The sequence below is a fragment of the Pristis pectinata genome, chromosome 1 (genome assembly GCF_009764475.1).
Source record: "Pristis pectinata isolate sPriPec2 chromosome 1, sPriPec2.1.pri, whole genome shotgun sequence".
NCBI lineage: Eukaryota > Metazoa > Chordata > Chondrichthyes > Rhinopristiformes > Pristidae > Pristis > Pristis pectinata.
The window spans coordinates 95,232,459-95,250,939 of NC_067405.1; the positions used below are offsets into that span (position 1 = coordinate 95,232,459).

General features: G+C 42.2%; 1 protein-coding gene across 5 annotated transcripts in view; it reads right to left on the bottom strand.

The window, feature by feature from the left end:
- actn1 (actinin, alpha 1) overlaps nucleotides 1-18,481 on the bottom strand; it is a 189,547-nt gene that overhangs the window by 108,087 nt on the left and 62,979 nt on the right. For all 5 annotated transcript variants that reach the window (XM_052035573.1, XM_052035393.1, XM_052035481.1 and 2 more), the window contains exon 2: nucleotides 197-311. In XM_052035573.1, the coding sequence (XP_051891533.1) occupies nucleotides 197-311 (115 nt within the window). The remainder of the gene's footprint in view (nucleotides 1-196; nucleotides 312-18,481) is intronic.

Here is an 18,481-nt window from a genome sequence, read left to right on the forward strand (position 1 = left end):
AGTATAACGCTATATAAAGCCAGACATAGTTTCACTAAGTGATGCAAGGATGTGCTTACTGAGCAGCTGGTCCTTCATTGCCAGCATATGGTTAAGTCAGGGTCTGGAATAGCTCAGCTGTATGGTTCAAGTGATATTCCTGTAGCATAGGTATGAACACAGACAATCATCAAGCATGAAAAATAAACAAGCCTACCTGATATAACTTCCAGGAGAAGCATGAGCTTAAGGCCATCCCGAAAATCCTCCTCAATGCTCTCGATCTGTGTGCCTGCCTTGCGGAGATGGGAGTTACACCAGGCTGTGAAGGTCTGAAAACACAAATGGCATCTCGGAATTAGCAAAGCATTGTACAGAAAACACTATACGAACACAAGGAGAGTGAGTGTGTAATGCGGGTGGAGTGAGAAGACTGAGCGAGCAATTTATTTCATATTGAAGAACTGTCAACTCTCTTTGGCCTTTCCCCTTCCTTAATCTGTTAGGTCATCTCCTCCCACCCAACAAATCTCCAAGATATCTGCACTCCTCCAATTGCGGCCTCTTGATCATTCCTCGATTCAACTGCTCCACCTCTGGTACTCCTGCCTCCAGCTGCTAAGCTCTAGAATTTCCTCTCTTCCTTTACCCTTTAAGGTGCTCCTAAAACCTGTCATTATTTTGTCTGATAAAGCTCTTATGAAGAAACGGAACGTTCTGGTCTCCAACTGGGGGCGTGGGTTCGAATCCCACTCCTGACATCTGCTGAATTTTACATCTGTGGGTTCGATTTTTCAATTACTTCCAGTTAATAGGACCGGAGTTGTTTGAGTACATAAGTCGTCGAAAAATCACAGCATGGTTTTCTCACAGCAGACAGAGTGCAGTGGACATGGAGGGCAGGCTTTGATGAGTTTGGATGAGTTATTTGGATGAGTTAAGAGTGTTGTTGAAGAACGGGATAGGGCAAGAACTGTACTCTCTATCACAGTAAATTGTCACTAATTTAAAAAAAAACATTTACCTAGTTTCTTTGAAAATGAGTCACTATTTGCTGTTTGGGAATTAATAATTATTGTTTATGTTTCAGAACATCTTCTAAAAAGCCGTAGTAGTCAAGGCTGTGGGGAAGAAACTTAAATCTAGAACCAATAACTTGCTTTTACATCCACACTGTGTTCAGAGTCTCAGAAGTGAAATTATCCGATGATTTTCATTTTAATAACTGAACTGCCACTTCATCATTACTATACATTTCTTAATGTGAAATATTGGATAGTTTAGGTTTTCTGTGGGAGAACAAAATGCAACTTAAATATCAAGTTTAGAATTCTGAGAATGGGCCATTTTTTGTCCAGCTGTGTTTTTACAAAGTGCCTTGGAATGTTTTCCCACACTGGGCAATTGCAAGTTATTGCAGAATGCACTTAACTGCTCAGAGCAATTCAGCAGCCATGCAGTTCTGAATGAATTGTGTTGTGCTTTGTTGTGGGCAAAGCTCATAGGGCAGCAACTAGAGTATTCAAGTAATTGAGTTCAGTCGAGGATGCGCTATATTATTTCAATGGCAGTTAGGATAAGACAAGGGAAGAGCCACCTATTGCACAGATGGAAATGTGTGGTTTTGGTGACAGCTGCATTGTACTGCCGGAAGCTAAACCCTGCATCACTCGAAGTATGAAAGTTGTGCTGCACCTGGATCGTCCACGTAACCCATCAGGGAGGCATCCCTGGAGGCAGAGGTTTCAGCTCTCTCGCATCAACTTAATGTGGCTATATTCACATCACTTCCAAACGGAATCAAGTTCTTGCAGATCTAGGACTTGCTGCGGGCCGGCCAGATGGAAGGGAGTGTTTGCTTAAAGAGCCAGGATGATGCGAGAAGGGTGGAGTAGGGTGTCGTCAGCATGCATATAAAAGCTGACTCAGTGTTCCAGAAATGCAATTTTCAAGTGAGGAGGAAGGACTGAAGGATGGATGGTGGAGGGTGGCCAAAGAAGCATTTTGTTTATGGTCCACCATCTGTATTGCTTGACATCCCTTGCATTTGGATCGGTTCACCCCCATTGTCTCAAGTTAAGGATCAACGACATTGGTTTCTGTTGACTAAATGAGTACATTCCAAGTTTATTACACGGGATCCTCTTCAAACTGGCAAAATAGTTGAGAGGTTTGCATCATACAAAAAGGTTTGGCATCCCCTACGACAGTAACCACCGAATTGCATGAACTGGATAAGTCCATTCTACTTTTCATTCCAGGGAATGGCTGGACATTTCCTTGTAAGGAGAAGCCTAATTCAGATCACGTTGCATGATTCTTCCCCTTTTTCTGTGAAAAGAAAACTCCCTTGGCCTCGATTACATTTCAAAACAGGGGCCACCCCAGTGGAAGTTTGCAGGCTGCTGGTGATTCTTTGCTAATGAGCAGCCTGCCTTTCCTTGAGGGGAAAAGCCTGCCCTATTGTTCATTTAAATATTCTATTTCACTGCTTCTGAACGCTGCACCCTTCCAACAATCTCTCTGCCTTTGGGCACAGAAAAAAAGCGCTGGGATGAAGTTTCAAGAGAAACCTGTCAGCCACTTCTGAACCACTTAGAGATATTGGTCTCATATTTTCTCAGCATTATTCATTTCCCTAATAAATAAACAAACACATATTCATCTGGTAATATAAAGTCAGACCCTGTAATAAAATTGCATGGTCACTATAAATTGATCTTCTAGAGAGACAGCTATAGGGTTTATCTATCCAAACAAAAGCGGCAGTATTATCTGTGGGCCTCAGCTGCGACAAGTCCTGAGTGCACAGCACTTTCTCTTATCTGTTTCAAACGGTGCAAACCCTCAACTTCCTCTTCATATTTATATGACAAATGACATAGCACCAAAATAAGGACTGATAAATTACACTGAGTGGCAGGCTCATTGTCCTTAACCCCTTCCTCCCTCAACCCAACTTCATCTGCATAGAAACACAGCAAAATAGTAGGCCATTGGAGTTTGCTCCAACATGACCATGGCTGATCATCCAAATTCAGAAACCCTGGTGGAGCTTTCTCTTCATTTCCCTTGATCCATCTGGCCCTCAGAAAAATATCCAGCTTCTCCTTGAGTGTATTTAATGATTTATCTTCAACTGCCTTCTGTGGTTAAGAATCCACAGGTTTACCACTCTCAGGGAGAGGAAATTTCTCTTCATCTCAGTCTTAAATGGCTTATCCCTTATCCTTAGACTGTGATCCTCGGTGCTAAACTCCCCAGCCATCGGGAACATCCTTCCAGCATCTAATCTGTCCAGTCCTGTTAGAATCTTGTAGAAAATAGACTGGATTGTGGGCAGCATTGAGAATCCCATCCAAACACCAGAGCATTGAATCCAATTATTACGATCAACCGACTATGTTTCCCAACTGTTTGCTCGGATTTTGGCTTCAGGTTAATGGTGGTAAAACAACATGCCAGATCAACAGGACACAAAGTCACAGGCATTGAGCTGGTGGTGGCAAATCAAGCTACTAACTGAAGTGTTTAAAAAAGATGAAAGAATTCATAGGGTTGATAGAAAAAGAAGACCCTTTCCTATCCACAGCAAGGGGCATGATGTTGAAATCAGAGCCAAGCCAAAATCAGGAGACATCTTTGCTACATGTAGGCCAATGGAATTTGGTCACTGGCTTCCCCTAAAGGCTGTGGATGTTGGGTCAACTTACATCTACAAGACTGGAGTCATGAGAGTTTTGTCAGGTAATAGCAGCAAGAAATATGGAACAAAAAGGTGAAAAGAAATACATATCAGCCATTATCTAAATGATTGGCAGAGACGGCTTGTGGGGCTGAAAGTTAGGGAAAACGTGTCTGAAAAATCCAAAAAGTTGAGGGCTATGAGGAGCTAGCACAGCAGAGTCCAGGCCTGGGGCAGGTCAGCCACGATTGTACTGAATGGCAGAGCAGGCTTGAGGGGTCGAGTGGTCGACTCCTGCTCTATGTTTTGTGTTCTTCTGAATGGCCACACTCTACAAGTGATTAAGAACTGCCCGTTTCAAAAGCACAGTTGAGCTAGTCAAGGCAAGAAGCCAGAAAAATGTGGTTTGCTTGGTACCTGAAAATCATCGGGGCCGTTTCACACACCTTTTAGGCAGCTGGTTCAAAAGATAACCACAAGCTCTGAAAACAGAAAGTGTACTGCTGAGAAAGGTGTAAGTTGCAGATGGGTGGTTGGGAGAGGAAATGATAAAAAACAAAGAGGGAGGAGAAAATGAGGAAGCAGATACTAAATACATGAATGAGGAAGCAGATACTAAATACATGAGCAGGCAGGCATTAGGAGGGATACAGACCATGTGCAGGCAGGGAATAAAGGGATACAGACCATGAACAGGTAAATGGGATTAGTTAGATAGCATCATGCTCGGCACAGACATGGTGGGCTAAAGGGCCTGTTCCTGTGCTCTACTGTTCAATGTTCTGTTCTGTCAAACCACAGGGGCAAGCAGGGCAGCAAGGAGAAGCCACAGTTTAAGTGGCTGGGGAAAGCAGAGACGCAAGGATGGTGCTCACCTCCTGATGGGTGAAATCATAGCAGGACCCACAGACTTTGATAGAACTCTTTCGAGGAAATGAAACTGGTGTTCAAAACAAAATAAGTTTATTTTCACTGTGACTATGTCTTTCGTAACACAAGGTTTGTGCACAAATACTTGAAGTTGTAAGGGGAGGTAAACAAAGCAGCAGATGCTGTAGAAGGGATCCCAGGCATTCTAATTGGGGGCAGAGTAGACCCTGCATAAGACAGCTCTGGCTAGAGTTCCGAGTCTGAGTGCCATGCTTGGGGAAGGACCTGAAGTCTTTGGAAAAGGCCCAGAGCAGTTGTGTGGGAAGACTTACAGGGACTACAATAAGGGATAAATTGAAGCAGTTCAAGTTATTCCCTGGACCAAAGAAGGACAGGAGATTTAAACAAGGTGGTTCAAATCATGAAGTGTTGAGACCAAAGGGAAACAGTGGCTGGAGCGTTGATAATATGAATATCCAGATTAAAGCCATGAGAAAAGAACCTGTAGGGATAAGAAAAACAGATCCAATTTAAATGGAAAAGTGGGATTAGGAATGGTGAAAACAAATCTGAAAAACAGCTTGCAAAAATGAATTGGGGGAATACTTGGAGAAAAGCAAAAGAGGGGGAAAGAGGTGGAGTGTGAAATCAGCTGGGTTGCACTTCAAAAGAGCAGGCACGGTTCAATGGGCTAAACTGTCTCCTTCTATGTTGTACAAAACTGTGAAGGGTTTACTCGATAGGAGCTGCATTTTCATATTTTGTCATCAGCCAATGAACGTCCTAATAGGAAATTTGCTTATGTTCAGATGCAAAAATACCAAAGTGGTTTGTTACCATAGGAATAAAAAAAGACAATTTAAACACTAAACTGCAACATAACAGAAGTGTAAAGAAGCAACTCTAGGGAGATTAGATTTCAGAACAGAAATACCTTCAACTTGTGGCAAACTGGTCCAAATCAGGTTCTCAATTCTCCCATTAAACTTGAATTAGACACCTTAACATAATATGTCATTTGCTGAATCAGTGTAAATTACAGCACAAGGTATATCTGCCAGTGGAAAAGCAGCTAACTTCACAGTATTTGACAGCAATGCAGCTAAATTGTGAGACACAAGACCGGGCTGGTGCACAGAGACAACGGGGCCACCAAGGCATTTGCCCTCAAAATAAAACTAGGTTTCAGAGCAGAGCAAGGGAAAGGAGCAGAAGGTAAATCTCAAACAGGACAAAGCTGTGGAAGGGAAATGAGAAAATTAATGAGGAAGGTGTGGGTTCAAGGCAGGCTTGCAAAATGAGGGAGAGGAGCTTTGCAGCAATGGCAGCTCAGCATTCAACACCCATTTTGGTATCATAGAAAACATCATTGCTTCTGGAGATGAAGGTGAAGCAGCAAAAGAGGAGAGTTCAAAGGGATGATTAGTGCTTAAGGCCAACCTGCAGCTCTAAAGAACCATTCCAGAGTTTTGGCAGAGAAGTTGGATGCAAGGGCAATGTCAGAAACAGGATTGCCTCTGCTCGTCTTCACTTGGGAGTACAGTGAACAACTTTGATCTTCTCAAGAATATTTCAGCATTGAAGACAGACCAAAAGAGATTCATCAGGCTAATTCCTGGGATGAAAGGGTTGTCCTATAATAAATGGCTACAGAAGTTGGGTGTGTATTCTTTGGAGTTTAAAAGGTACAAGGGGTGATCTTCCTGAAGCATGCAAGATCCTAAGCAGACAGTGCTAGGTGTTGAAATATTGTCACTAGTGTGAGAGTCTCAGCTGAGGGGACATAGTTAAAAGATTAGAGGGTGGTCATTCAAAACTAAGGAGCATAGGAATTTCTTCCTGCAGAGGGGGGTAAATCACTGGAATCCTCTTCCCCAGAGGGCTGTGAGGGCTAGATCATTGGGAGTACTTAAAGAGGAAGTAGATACATTTTTGAAAGATTGGGGAACTCAGGAATTGGAGAACTGGCACAGAAGAGGAGTTAAGGCTTGGGGCAGATCAGCCATGATCATATTATATGGTGGGATTGGCTTGAAGTGGCCTACTCCTATTCTTATTTTCTCATGTTCTTGAGACTGCGAGAGTAAAGATGAAACACTGAAGGATGATCGCAAATATGGGCTGGGGATTCATGCAGGCAGGGAAGATTAGGGCACGGGGACAGTGAAGACTTGAGCTCACTAGCGCCTCTACTTCCTCAGGAGGCTAAAGAAATTTGGTCTGTCCCCTTTGACTCTCACAAACATTTATCGATGCATCACAGAAAGCATCCTATTTGGATGCATCATGGCTTGGTACGGCAACTGCTCTGCCCAGGACCGCAAGAAACAGCAGAGAGTTGGGGACACAGCCCAGTGTTTCACGGACACCAGCCTCCCCTCCTTGGACTCTGTCTTTACCTCTCGTTGTCTTGGTGAAGCAGCCAGCATAATCAAAGACCCCACCCACCCGGGTCATCCTCTCTTCTCTCCTCTTCCATCGGGTAGAAGATACAAGAGCTTGAGGGCACGTACCGCCAGACTTAAGGAAAGCTTCCACCCCACTGTGATAAGACTATTGAACAGTTCCCTTATACGATAAGATGGACCATGACCTCATTGTCTACCTTGTTGTGACCTTGCACCTTATTGTACTACACTTTCTCTGTAGCTGTGACACTTTACACTGTACTGTTATTGTTTTTACTTGTACTACATCAATGCACTCTGTACGAACCCAGTGTAACTGCACTGTGTAATGAATTGGCCTGTACGATTGGTATGCAAGACAAGTTTTTCACTCTACCTCAGTACAAGTGACAATAATAAACCAAACCAATAAAGATTGAAATCACTGAGGTTGAGAAGTCATTCAGTCGAGCAGCAGAAAAGAGGGGGATCTCTCAGTTACAAACTCTGTCTCAGTATCTTCCACTAACTCACACATTAAGATACCGGAGAAGAGTAGGCAAGTTAAACTTCAGTGCTTTATTACACAGCATTTACACAGCTTGCTAACTCCCATACACTTCATGAAATTATTCACCAAGAAAATAATCCCCCAGGTCAGGTCGACTTTATCATTTTCAATAGCATCTGTACAAACCCAGGACAAATAGATATGGCTTATTAGATTTGTAAAAACCTCTGATGTCAAATTCTCAAAAGCAAATGGAAACTTGGACCCAAGCACATATTTCCTACAGAAATGGGGGAGGAAACTTCAGACGCTCAGCTTGGCTTGGGATTAATGAGAAACTCTTATCTCTGGCTTGGACATAACAGGCTAAAGCAATCCAAGAAAGGCTTTAGAAATGTCAATCAGTGACCAGCGAGCACAATTAACTCCAGCCCAGGCTAAAAGCTTTCTCCTTCCTTTTATTTTTGACATTCACCCCGAAGTGATGTGTTTCTTGTTTGTTTTAAAATAATTTCTTTCGAACATCAAGTAGACTTAAATTGAAATGTTATTTTTGTCTGGGATGCACTCCAGCCACTGTGGTGCCCCATGGTTTCGGAAACCATCCAGCAAGCCAGCAGATATTGCACACTTCTTTACCAGGAACATCGTAGCACGGAAGGAACCTTGGAAGAGGGGCAGTCAGTCAGCTTGGGCTGAACCCCTGATGGCCCAATGCTTGCATTATTTTGTCCAGGCGCTGAACCAAATTGATGAGGTGGTCCATCAACAACTTCACACTGAGTGTCCAAAGATCAGGGGTGCGGGACTGAAGTGCAACTGGAATGCGAGGAGCGCCTCCTTCAGTTTGTCAAACAGGGACTACAGCCTTGTGTACTCCATATATATGTGGAACACACACTCGTTCAGGTTGCAGAAATGATAGACAGCCTGGGAGACCATGAACAAGCTTAAAAACATTGCATGGGACTGTTCTGTACAAAACCCCAGGTTCCCAATGTAAAGAGGAAGGAATCCCTGGATGTCAAATGCAGAATAGACCACAATGATACGTCTGGATGGCAGACAAAGGCAAGGAAGTGGAGACCGTGATCAGAGATCCCTTTGTGTGCGTGTGGAGTGGATTGCATTCCTGAGAGACAGCTCAAGCAGAATAAGAACAGCATCCAAAGTGCCTGTGTCCGATGAATAAGTACAGCTGAGAGGAGCTGACTTGGTTGGGACAGAGATCCCAAACCATACACTTTGACAGGATCCCTGAAGGCTTCAGGCACAACCTTTGGTGGCGTGCGGCTCTCTCCTGCACCACTGTCTGTCCCAATGTCCAGCTGCCCTGATAGCCAGAGCACCCTCTTCTGCAGGTGGGGGTCAGTCCGACTGGAGGTGACTGTGTCCCAGACTCTTGAAAAGGTCCCAATAGAAGAAAGGCAACTCCCTCAGAGAATTGTGGAGCTCATATCATCCTGGCGGTAGTCCCCAGCACCTGCCAAATGGGGGCACGTGTACACGCCTCTCTGCAGGGTCCGAAGGTGGAGAGTCAGGAGCAGAGTATGGACGCACACCAGCGACTGATCACCCTCCTCAATCGGGAAGGTCAGAACCACAGCAGAGACCTAGTGTTTCCTCTTGCTCTAGAAGAGATGGAAGCTCCTTTTAAATCTTGACAGCAAAAGCGGGGGCAGGACCAAAGTGACCAACATGCACCACAGCTTCTTACAGTGCCGTGTATAGTTGTATCAATTAGGCTGTTTCCTGTGGACCCAGCTACTCTGCCAACAACCAGGTTGCACCCAAGGAGCATGTGACCAGATCTCCTGACAGAGAAAAGTATCACAGATGCTAAATTTAAATCTCTTGCATTGGGTACACTTCCAAATTCATCACATTTCTTTGATATATTCTGAAGTATCACCTTTTTTTACATCAATATTTGGAAATCATGCAGCTCAGCTCTTGAAGGATCATATAATTTTTAAATTTTTCCTTAAAAGACAATGCCAAAAAAAAACTCTACAATGCAAGCAATCATCTGTGTTTTGAAATACCAGCATACGTAGGAAGCACAGAGCTGGAACCTGACAAGCAAAGCCTTTTAGATTATGATGACATGAATTGCAAACAAAAGTTTAAAAAAAAAATCAGCCTTCTGGCTGCATTACAGCCACCTTCAGATACCCAATTCCGTATAAATATACACTTTATGAATGTAAATCCTTTGATTCCTGTACTGGAATAGGAGAAGATAGCAGATTTAAAAAGTTAGATAAAGTAATATCTGCAACCTTGTCGATCCCAAAATGCTTCCATAACAATTAATTATTTGTCCTGGATTGCAGAGGCTTATGCAGACATTGGATAGAACTCCATTTGTTAACAAGATTGATGCCAGTCAGCTCTGTTCGATACCACCACCCTTTTAGCTGCTTCAGGACCAATTCTGAATAGCTGTCAATCACCACCTTCAGATTCTTCATCCGGGCCAGAATCTATGAACAGAGTGCACTCACACAGAGTTGTTGTGCAGAAACTTGGCTTCACACCAACCCTGCAGGTACAAAGGTAGCTTTTCCAAGTCCTTGCTCGCAATGTGTGGGCCGTCCATTATTGTTTTCAACGTTAGCACAGGCAGAAACTCAAACTTTACCCTGGAATGCAAATGCAACCCAAATCCAAAGGCTGATTCTCTGGGGGAGGGAGTTTCACAACACTTAGCTTCAGAGTCAGTTCGTCTAAAGAACCTTGAATTTCACTTCTCTGTTTAAACTCCAAATATTCAGGAATAATAGGTTGGAGTTTAAAGGAAGTCAGGATTGAATATTCTGACACTGCCAGGAAGAGGCTGGAAAAGTTCAGGATATTCCACTCGGAACAGAGAATCATTACAACACAGGAGGTGCCCATTTGCTACATCAACTTCACACTGGCTCCCTTAGAGCAACATATTCAACTCCCATTTTTGTGTTGCCTTGCAAATTAATTGCTATGTTCACTGCCAAATGGCGTCCTTCTATGTTGTATGGAAATATGGAAAGTATTCTCTTCAAGTGCCTATTCAATTCCTCTTTAAAATCCATGACTGACTGCTTCTATCACTCCAACAGGTAGTTGGAGTACAGGGGTGTGGCTAGAGTTCACATTAATGCTGGACTTTTGCTGCAAAACTGTTTGGTGAAGTTGCAGTATAAACGCATCCATTTCCATCCAGTTGTGGAGGATATAGTGAGGGCAACCTCATTGTGTCTTACAAAATTGCAGCTTGCAACCATTTGCTGTATAATATTTTTCCTCATATCACTCTATATCTCCTACTCTTCACTTTAACTTTCTGTTCCTTGGTCCTTGAACTCTCTGTGAAGGGGAACAGCTTCTCTATTTTTATGCATTTTATATCCTGTCATGAACTTGCACCCCCCTATTAAATCTCCTCTCAACCTTCCTTGTTCCAAGCCTCTCCATTTTAACCTTTTAGCTGAAATCCATTAGGACAGCACAGTGGTGCAGCTGGTACAGCTGCTGCCTCACAGCTCCAGTGGCCCAAGTTCAATCCTGAACTTCTGTGCTGCGTCTGTGGAGTTTGCACATTCTCTGTGACTACATGGATTTCTCCTGGGTGCTCCCAGCCCAAGAACATCCAAGTTAATTGACCACTATAAATTGTCCCTGGTACATAGTTTAGTGGTAGAATCTGCTGGAAGTTCATGGGAATGTCTGGAGAATAAAATGGGATTAGCGTAAATGGGTACTTGATGGTCAGCAATGGGCCAAAGGCCTGTTTCTGTGTTGTATGACTCTGACTCCCTGGAACTACTCTAGTAAATCTTTTCTGCACTTCCCTGAGGCCTTCACATCCTTCCAAAACTCTGGTGACTAGAATTGGACACAATACTTCAGTTGTGGCTTAACTAGTGTTTTAAAGGTTCGACATAACCTCATTGTTTTTATACTCCAAGTGTAGGATCCTGCATGCTCACAATACGCCCTACCACCTCTAAAGATTTACACAGATGCACCAAGGTGCCCTGAGGCTAAGAAGTGACCCAATAGGGATCATAAATTTAAAAGGGTTTGTAAAAGATAGAGAAAATGAAAAACATTTCTCTTCAACCCTTCCTACTTTCCTCCCTCCACCCCCACATATATTGCTAAAATCTGGAATGCTCCTTAAATTAAAAAGCGATGGAAGCCAATCATATTGACTATTCTACAAGGATGGTAGATGGCTTAAGATTAATTTAAATAGCCGCCCTCTGTGCTTCAGGTTTCTGCGAGTATCTGCAGTGTTTTAACAGGCTAAAGAATTTAGCAAGACTTGGCCATTACCTCCACCACAGAGCGAAACCAAGTGTGTGATGAAGTATTCGGCGAGTTTGTCAGATAAACAAACAGATTTACAGTCAGAATAGAACAGACACTATTATTAATCTTTGGGTTTAGTGTGCACTTGAGCTTCAGAGCAATTATGTGTTGGAAAGACACAATAAGATTGCCCTCACTATATCATACACAATTGGATGGAAATAGATGCATTTAGAATGCAACTTCACCAAACAGTGTTGCAGCAAAAGTATAATTCCAGCATTAATGTGAACTCTAGCCACACCCCAGCAAGAAGCAATGGGAGACCCTCACTGAAGATCACAGCATATCAACAGGAAATGCATGAAACACTCTGCAGGTCAGGCAGCATCTGTAGAAAGAAATCCTTCAACATTTTTTCCCCGAAACATTAACACTTGTTTCTCCTTCCACAGATGCTGTCTGACCTGCTGAGTTTTTCCAACATTTTCTGTTTTTATTTCAGATTTTCGGCAGCTAGAGTTTTTTGATTTTCATTTGATATTGTTTGATTTGACTCTGGGGTGAGGTCAAAATGAAAAATTTAGCAGATGCTCAGCAGGCGTATAAAATTATCTTCAAGTGGGTTTGTTTAAGTGCTGACTCTGAATGTAATGATCATGCACTGGGAGGGGAGGAGGTGGGGGGGGGGCAGTTCTGCAGCTTTAAGAGAGCAGAAATCTGCAGAACTCTTCAGCTGGGCAGAGGCACTATGAGCTCCAGCCAACGAGAATACAACCTGCCTCAAAGTCGCAGCAACATCAAACCAATGAGAGTGCATCAGAACCTGATTTCTGCAGCAGCCTACCCTCATGCACTTGTCAATGAAGAAAGGACTGCAGAAGGGTTTATGTCAAGACTGTGGAAGGTTGGGAGTGGGGGAAATCAACGTTTTCTTTTGCCACGTGGAATTCTTGCCTCATCTGTGCGCCAGGCCTGACAAATTTGATAAAACAACATTAGGTTATTGCTAGCAGGTTGGAATCTTTGAAATGTTGTCAAACCCATGTAATCCTTTCATAAACTGCCCAGCTGGCTTCAGTTATCCCCGTCTACTCCACTTGTTTACACAATTCCTTTTGTGCATTTTAGATTTTATGTTCAATGTTTTATACCACATCACATGTTTTAGCAGTACATTCTACTTCATTCAAATTATCACACTGAAAATCTTTTAACATCCCAAAAGCCAAGTATTGTTGCATCATCTGTAACTCTGCAGCTCAATTTACTGGTAACAGAGGTTTTAAGGACAAGAAACAAGTAGATTGTTGTTCTGTTAAAAACCAAGATTTTTTGGTTGCCTCGGGTTACAAACTGAATTCACTTGGAATAAAAAACAGCAGATGTAGAGATGAAGGAAAATCATGCTTTTAAAATATCCAGAAATCATCTTTGAAGTCTTAATAGAAAGAAAGCAGAGGTAAGCATCAAACACAGCTTAGGAGCTGTAGATTCTCTCAGAGCTAGAAAGTGAGGAATCAAAATTCACTGAAGTACCAAGTGACAAATAGCAATTTCAGATGCGCCCAGCAGTGCAGTAAGATGCAAAAATGCAAAAGTTGCAGCAATGATGCAACGTCTCCTGTGTTTTTTTTTAAACTCAGTGAAGTGGTAACTCTCAGACCAGAATGAACAGCTTTCAGTTCCTGCATTGGAACTGTGGAACTAACTGCATCATAAAACATTAAGGTTTGTCTCTTTCGGTCTAAGTATCCTTTTGAGCACGATGATAAATTTCAGTTAATGTTAACTAACCTCTCTGGCACTGGAAATTAACTCTCACATACAGAGATGTTCATTCCTTCAGTTTTTAAAATGCAGTTGGAAATTTAAAGAAAATTTGATTATTTGTCTAAATCTTTTCTTTGACCTTTTACCCCCCCCAAATCACTAGTGTACCCCCATATTACGCAAGTTTTGGTAATGGAACATTACCTTTAAAGAATTCACAAATCACTACCAAAATATTTGAGATATGGAATAAAAATTCACTCTTACAGAATTTATGTGACAAACAGATAACTAAATAAGCACAAAATAAGAAAGAAACAAATTATTTGTCAATTTTTGTTAAGAGTTCGTGCTACAGAACATTGCAATATGGTGGTTTTCTGGGAACACAACTCCTCTATAATGCAGGGATGTACTGTATGTGCAGAATCTTCTAATTTTTTTAATCCCCTCTCTCCATTGCACTTCCTGTACCAGACTTGACACCTGCTCACTTCAGACCATACATAGCTCATCAACAATTCTTCAGTCAGATTGCTGAGGTGAGACACACTTGTTTCCCCTGTTTAAGCAGGTCTCATGTGCCCTGCAGAGAGGGTGCGCTAGTTTTTTTTTCCCCCTCTTGCAGCAAATTGCCTTGTGGTATCAGAGCAAAGGAGTTAATTCATGGGATTAGCAATCCGGTGATAAAACAAGTTGGGAAATTTTAATTCAGTAACTAAATAATCAGGATTTTTAAAAGAGGCTACATCAGTTATTAAAGCCTGCAAAACTACCAGATTCTTATATTAAAAAAAAACCTAATGTCCTTTTTGACCATCCTTCTTCAGTCTGACAATGTGTTTGATTTTTACCTCCCCACTGAAGTGGCACCTGGCTTCAGGGGGTGTAGGGATGGACAATGAATGCTGATCTGGTCTTGATGCACATACCTCGAAAGAAAACGCCCATGACAATTTAAACAGCAAGTAGAAGCAGAATAATCATGGTGTAAGTTTTTCACCATTATAATCCACTCTGTCCACTGTGCTAGAGATGCAATCCCTGCATTAACATTTTCCAAATTCTGCATGATGATAATGTGTGCAGTGGAGCTGGACCCTTTCTTCCATGTGGAACTGTATTGTAACTGCAGCTTAAGGATGTGGTGTACTATGTCAATGACGTTACAATGTTCAAACACACACACACACACACACACGGAGCCATGGACACAGCATTATTTACCCAGAAACCAAAGTGGTTTAATCTATTTACGTACAGTACCACTTTTATTAGAGAAAAACTAGCTTTGCCCAGCCTCGTGGTGGATCAAGCAAGCAATTTATTCCTGATGCTCTTAGGGGTGTCTTGAGCCACTGATGTGCAGTTTCCCCACTACTGTTACTGTTCTGCAAAACAGGTGGGCAGCTTGGGAGCACGTTTTGTTACAAGCAACCTCCACTACAACTGTAATGTCCATTCATCTGTGAAGATCTTTAGCCTAGCCTCAGAAGCAGCAGCAGCAGCAACCATTGATATAAACACTGGAGAGAAGTCAGAGTCAGTAGTTTATGTTTGCTTGAGTCCCACTTCACCAGGAATCCTTATATGGTTGTAAAAATATAGTTTTTCCTCATACTTCCCCATCCTTCACCCCACGGCTTCTCAATAGGACCCTATCTGGTCAGAGGAAAGAGGGTTACAACCCACATTCTACACAGCATTAAATTTAGGCAAAGACAGTAGTGTAGCAGTTGGCGTAATGCTATTACAGCGCCAGCGACCTGGGTTCAATTCCGGCCACTTTCTGTAAGGAGTTTCTACGTTCTCCCCATGTCTGCGTGGGTTTCCTCCGGGTGCTCCAGTTTCCTCCCACATTCCAAAGATGTACGGGTTAGGAAGTTATGGGCATGCTATATTGGCGCCGGAAGTGTGGCGACACTTGCGGGCTGCCCCCAGAACACTCTACGCAAAAAAATGCATTTCATTGTGTGTTTCGATGTACATGCGACTAATAAAGACATCTTATCCTTATCTTATTTGGATTTGTTCCCCTTTTGCACTCAGTTGAGGGAAGAAATTCTCAATTTGGATGTTGTTTCTATTTTGTGTTCACTGAGGTATACATTTTGGCTTGCTTTGTGGTTCTGATCTTGAAATATAAAAATAATTCTAGCCTCTGCATAGCAGTTGATAAACTAACAGCCAGGCTACAACAGGCTATGTTAGAGAGAATAAAAAACATTGGTGTTTTACAGGATAAATTCAGAAACATCTTTCAGGACAGAAAGGAATATAAATAATAAAGGAAATTGGTGTGAGGTTTTATGGATATATTTCCATGTCCTTTATTTATCTGAATATCTCTCACATGCATATCCACTCCAAGAAAAGGTCTATGTAAATATAATTCTGACTATCAACATACAAATAAAACTAATACACAGCCTGAACATGAGAGTTTCAAAGATGTGTAATAGCACCACCCGTCATTACAATGTCAAATGAACTGCAGAAATATCTGATAAGTCACAACCCAGGAGTTTTTTTTTAAAAAAACCTTTGGGCCTTCAAATTTCAGCATCCTGCTCAAGACTTCAAATAGAATTAACAGGTACTCTCAGCAGCACCTGCTACCATTATACATCATAACTCCTTAAACCTTGCACCACAGGGGCAGAACTAGCAAGAGTTAGCCAAAGAAGCAGCCAGTTCTATTCTGCAATGTCAACATCTGACTCTTAAAATTTTTCAGTAGTGAACATTGACTTTGACTTTATTCCTATCCTCAGAGCTATCAAACATTAATCAAATACTCAGAAACTAGGAGTAAACTCAATTCAAAAGAGTTAACAAAGCAAAACTCTGCAGAAGCTGGAAGTCTGAAATAAAACAGAAAATGACAGAAACACCCAGCAGGTCAGGCAGCCCCAGTGGAGAGACAAATAGAGTCAGTATCTTAGGTTGATGACCTTTCTTCAGAGCTGCTGAGTATTTCCACCAGTTTTTTTTAAAACTGAAAGTTATGAACCCATGAGTGACTGACGCTTTTAAGGAAAGTTGTAAAGGAAAAAAAAAATCAGATGTTTAATTTTCCACCCCTGGAATTGGCATTCAAATTCAGTCCAGGGCAGCAAGGACAATGGACCCATCCGCTTGGATGGTATGCCCAGATTTTGAGGTAGTATTGCCAGAAAATTAAAGACAGCAACTTAGGGATTCCTGACCTTGTGTTAGCTTAACTGGGAAATCCCAAAAGTTTTGCACTCTGTCACATGCCATTCAGCAAACACTCTGACCCTGAACAATTTATCCCATATGGATTATAAATCCTGCCCATGAATATTTCAAAATATAAAACAATTTAAAATCAAGTTTTTAACAACAATGTAGTATTGCAGCTGTTACTATAATCATACATGTTCCAACCTTTATTTTGCTTTCTAAATTCTTATTAAAAGATCTGAATCTAAAATTGTGCTTTTTGCTTCATGGTTTCCTGTATGAGGATTCTTTAATCTGATTGGCTGCTCACCTTCCATATGCCATTATAGCTACTGGCTGCCAGAGACCCTTTTGAACTCAGCCTGACAGAGGTCAGCATTGGAAAAGGGGCAATTTGCAATAGAGATTGCTGATTTTTGTAGGGAGTTTTCTTTTTCAGGTTAGGAGAATGAAGTCACTCTGCTGACAGTAAATGCTGGGCCATTAATTGGCACATTTGATTTGGGGGCAGGAAAGAGTTTAATTTCCCTCAAGAACACAATCTGTCCCTTGAAAAAAAACAGATGCTGGAAGTCTGAAATAATAAACAGGAATGGCTGGAAGCACTCAGCAGGTCAGGCAGAATCTGTGGAGAGAGAAAGAGTTAACACTTCAGGTCCGGAAACCTTTGTCAGCACTATCATTCTTTGGTGATGTCAGGTGAAGATTAGATCAATCTCAGCCATTATCGGTTTCCCAGAAACACCGTATACAGTCACTGTCCAGGGAAACAGGGAAAACAGGGAAAACAGGTACTTTACCAAGATATTTGGATGGCAGCAGATCCCCTTGAAATATAATAGGCAATAAGTTGTTGAGTGCATTTGTTAATCCACCGGACAAAATGTAATTCGTAAATGGTTCGTGCTCCCTGTATGGCATTGAAGCATCTCATCTGTTTGTTCAGCATTGTCCTTCCACAAATTGGAAAATATGGGAGGAATTTCCACTGGACCTAATTTAATCATCAAAGGAAGATAGAACCTTAAAACTAAACACAAAGCAAAGCGGATGAAGAAGTGAAAAACTGAGGGGGCACGAGTTTGCACCTGGTGAAATCTGGGACATAGGTTAAATGAAGATGCTGATCATAACTACTTGGGAGCCTGGTAGATACAATTCAGTGTAACAACAACAGCAGAAGGAAACATATCGTGCATTTTTCCATGTCTAGATAACTGGTTTGGGGTTCATTTCTGCTTCCTGTTTCTGATACAAACGGACAACAACGTTCCATCCTTCTTATGTGGATTGAAACACAGAACTTCCAGTTGCAGCATCCAACTGTTCTCCAAATGATCCTGGTGTTTGTATTTCCCACATTTTGTTTGAAGTTCATTCCATCCGTTGATGACTTTATCTGTGCATCCAAGTTCTGGCGCAGCACAGTGGTACAGTAAGTACTGCCGCTGCCGCCTCACAGCTCCAGTGGTCCAGGTTCAATCCTGACCTCGGGTGCTGTCTGAGTTTGCAATGTTCTCCCTGTGACAATGTGGATTTCCCCCAGGTATTCAGGTTCCCTTCCACTTCCCAAATACATGCTGGTTGGCAGACTATTGGCTACTTTAAAGCATCCCCTATGTAGATGGGTGTAGGGTGGAGGTGATGGGCATGTGGGAGAGAATATGTTACAGGGAAATAAAGGGGGAAATGGGATTGATGAAAGCAGGCATAGTCTCCATGGACCAAATGGTGTCCTCCTAAAAAGAGAATAGAGTACGGTATCATCCCAAA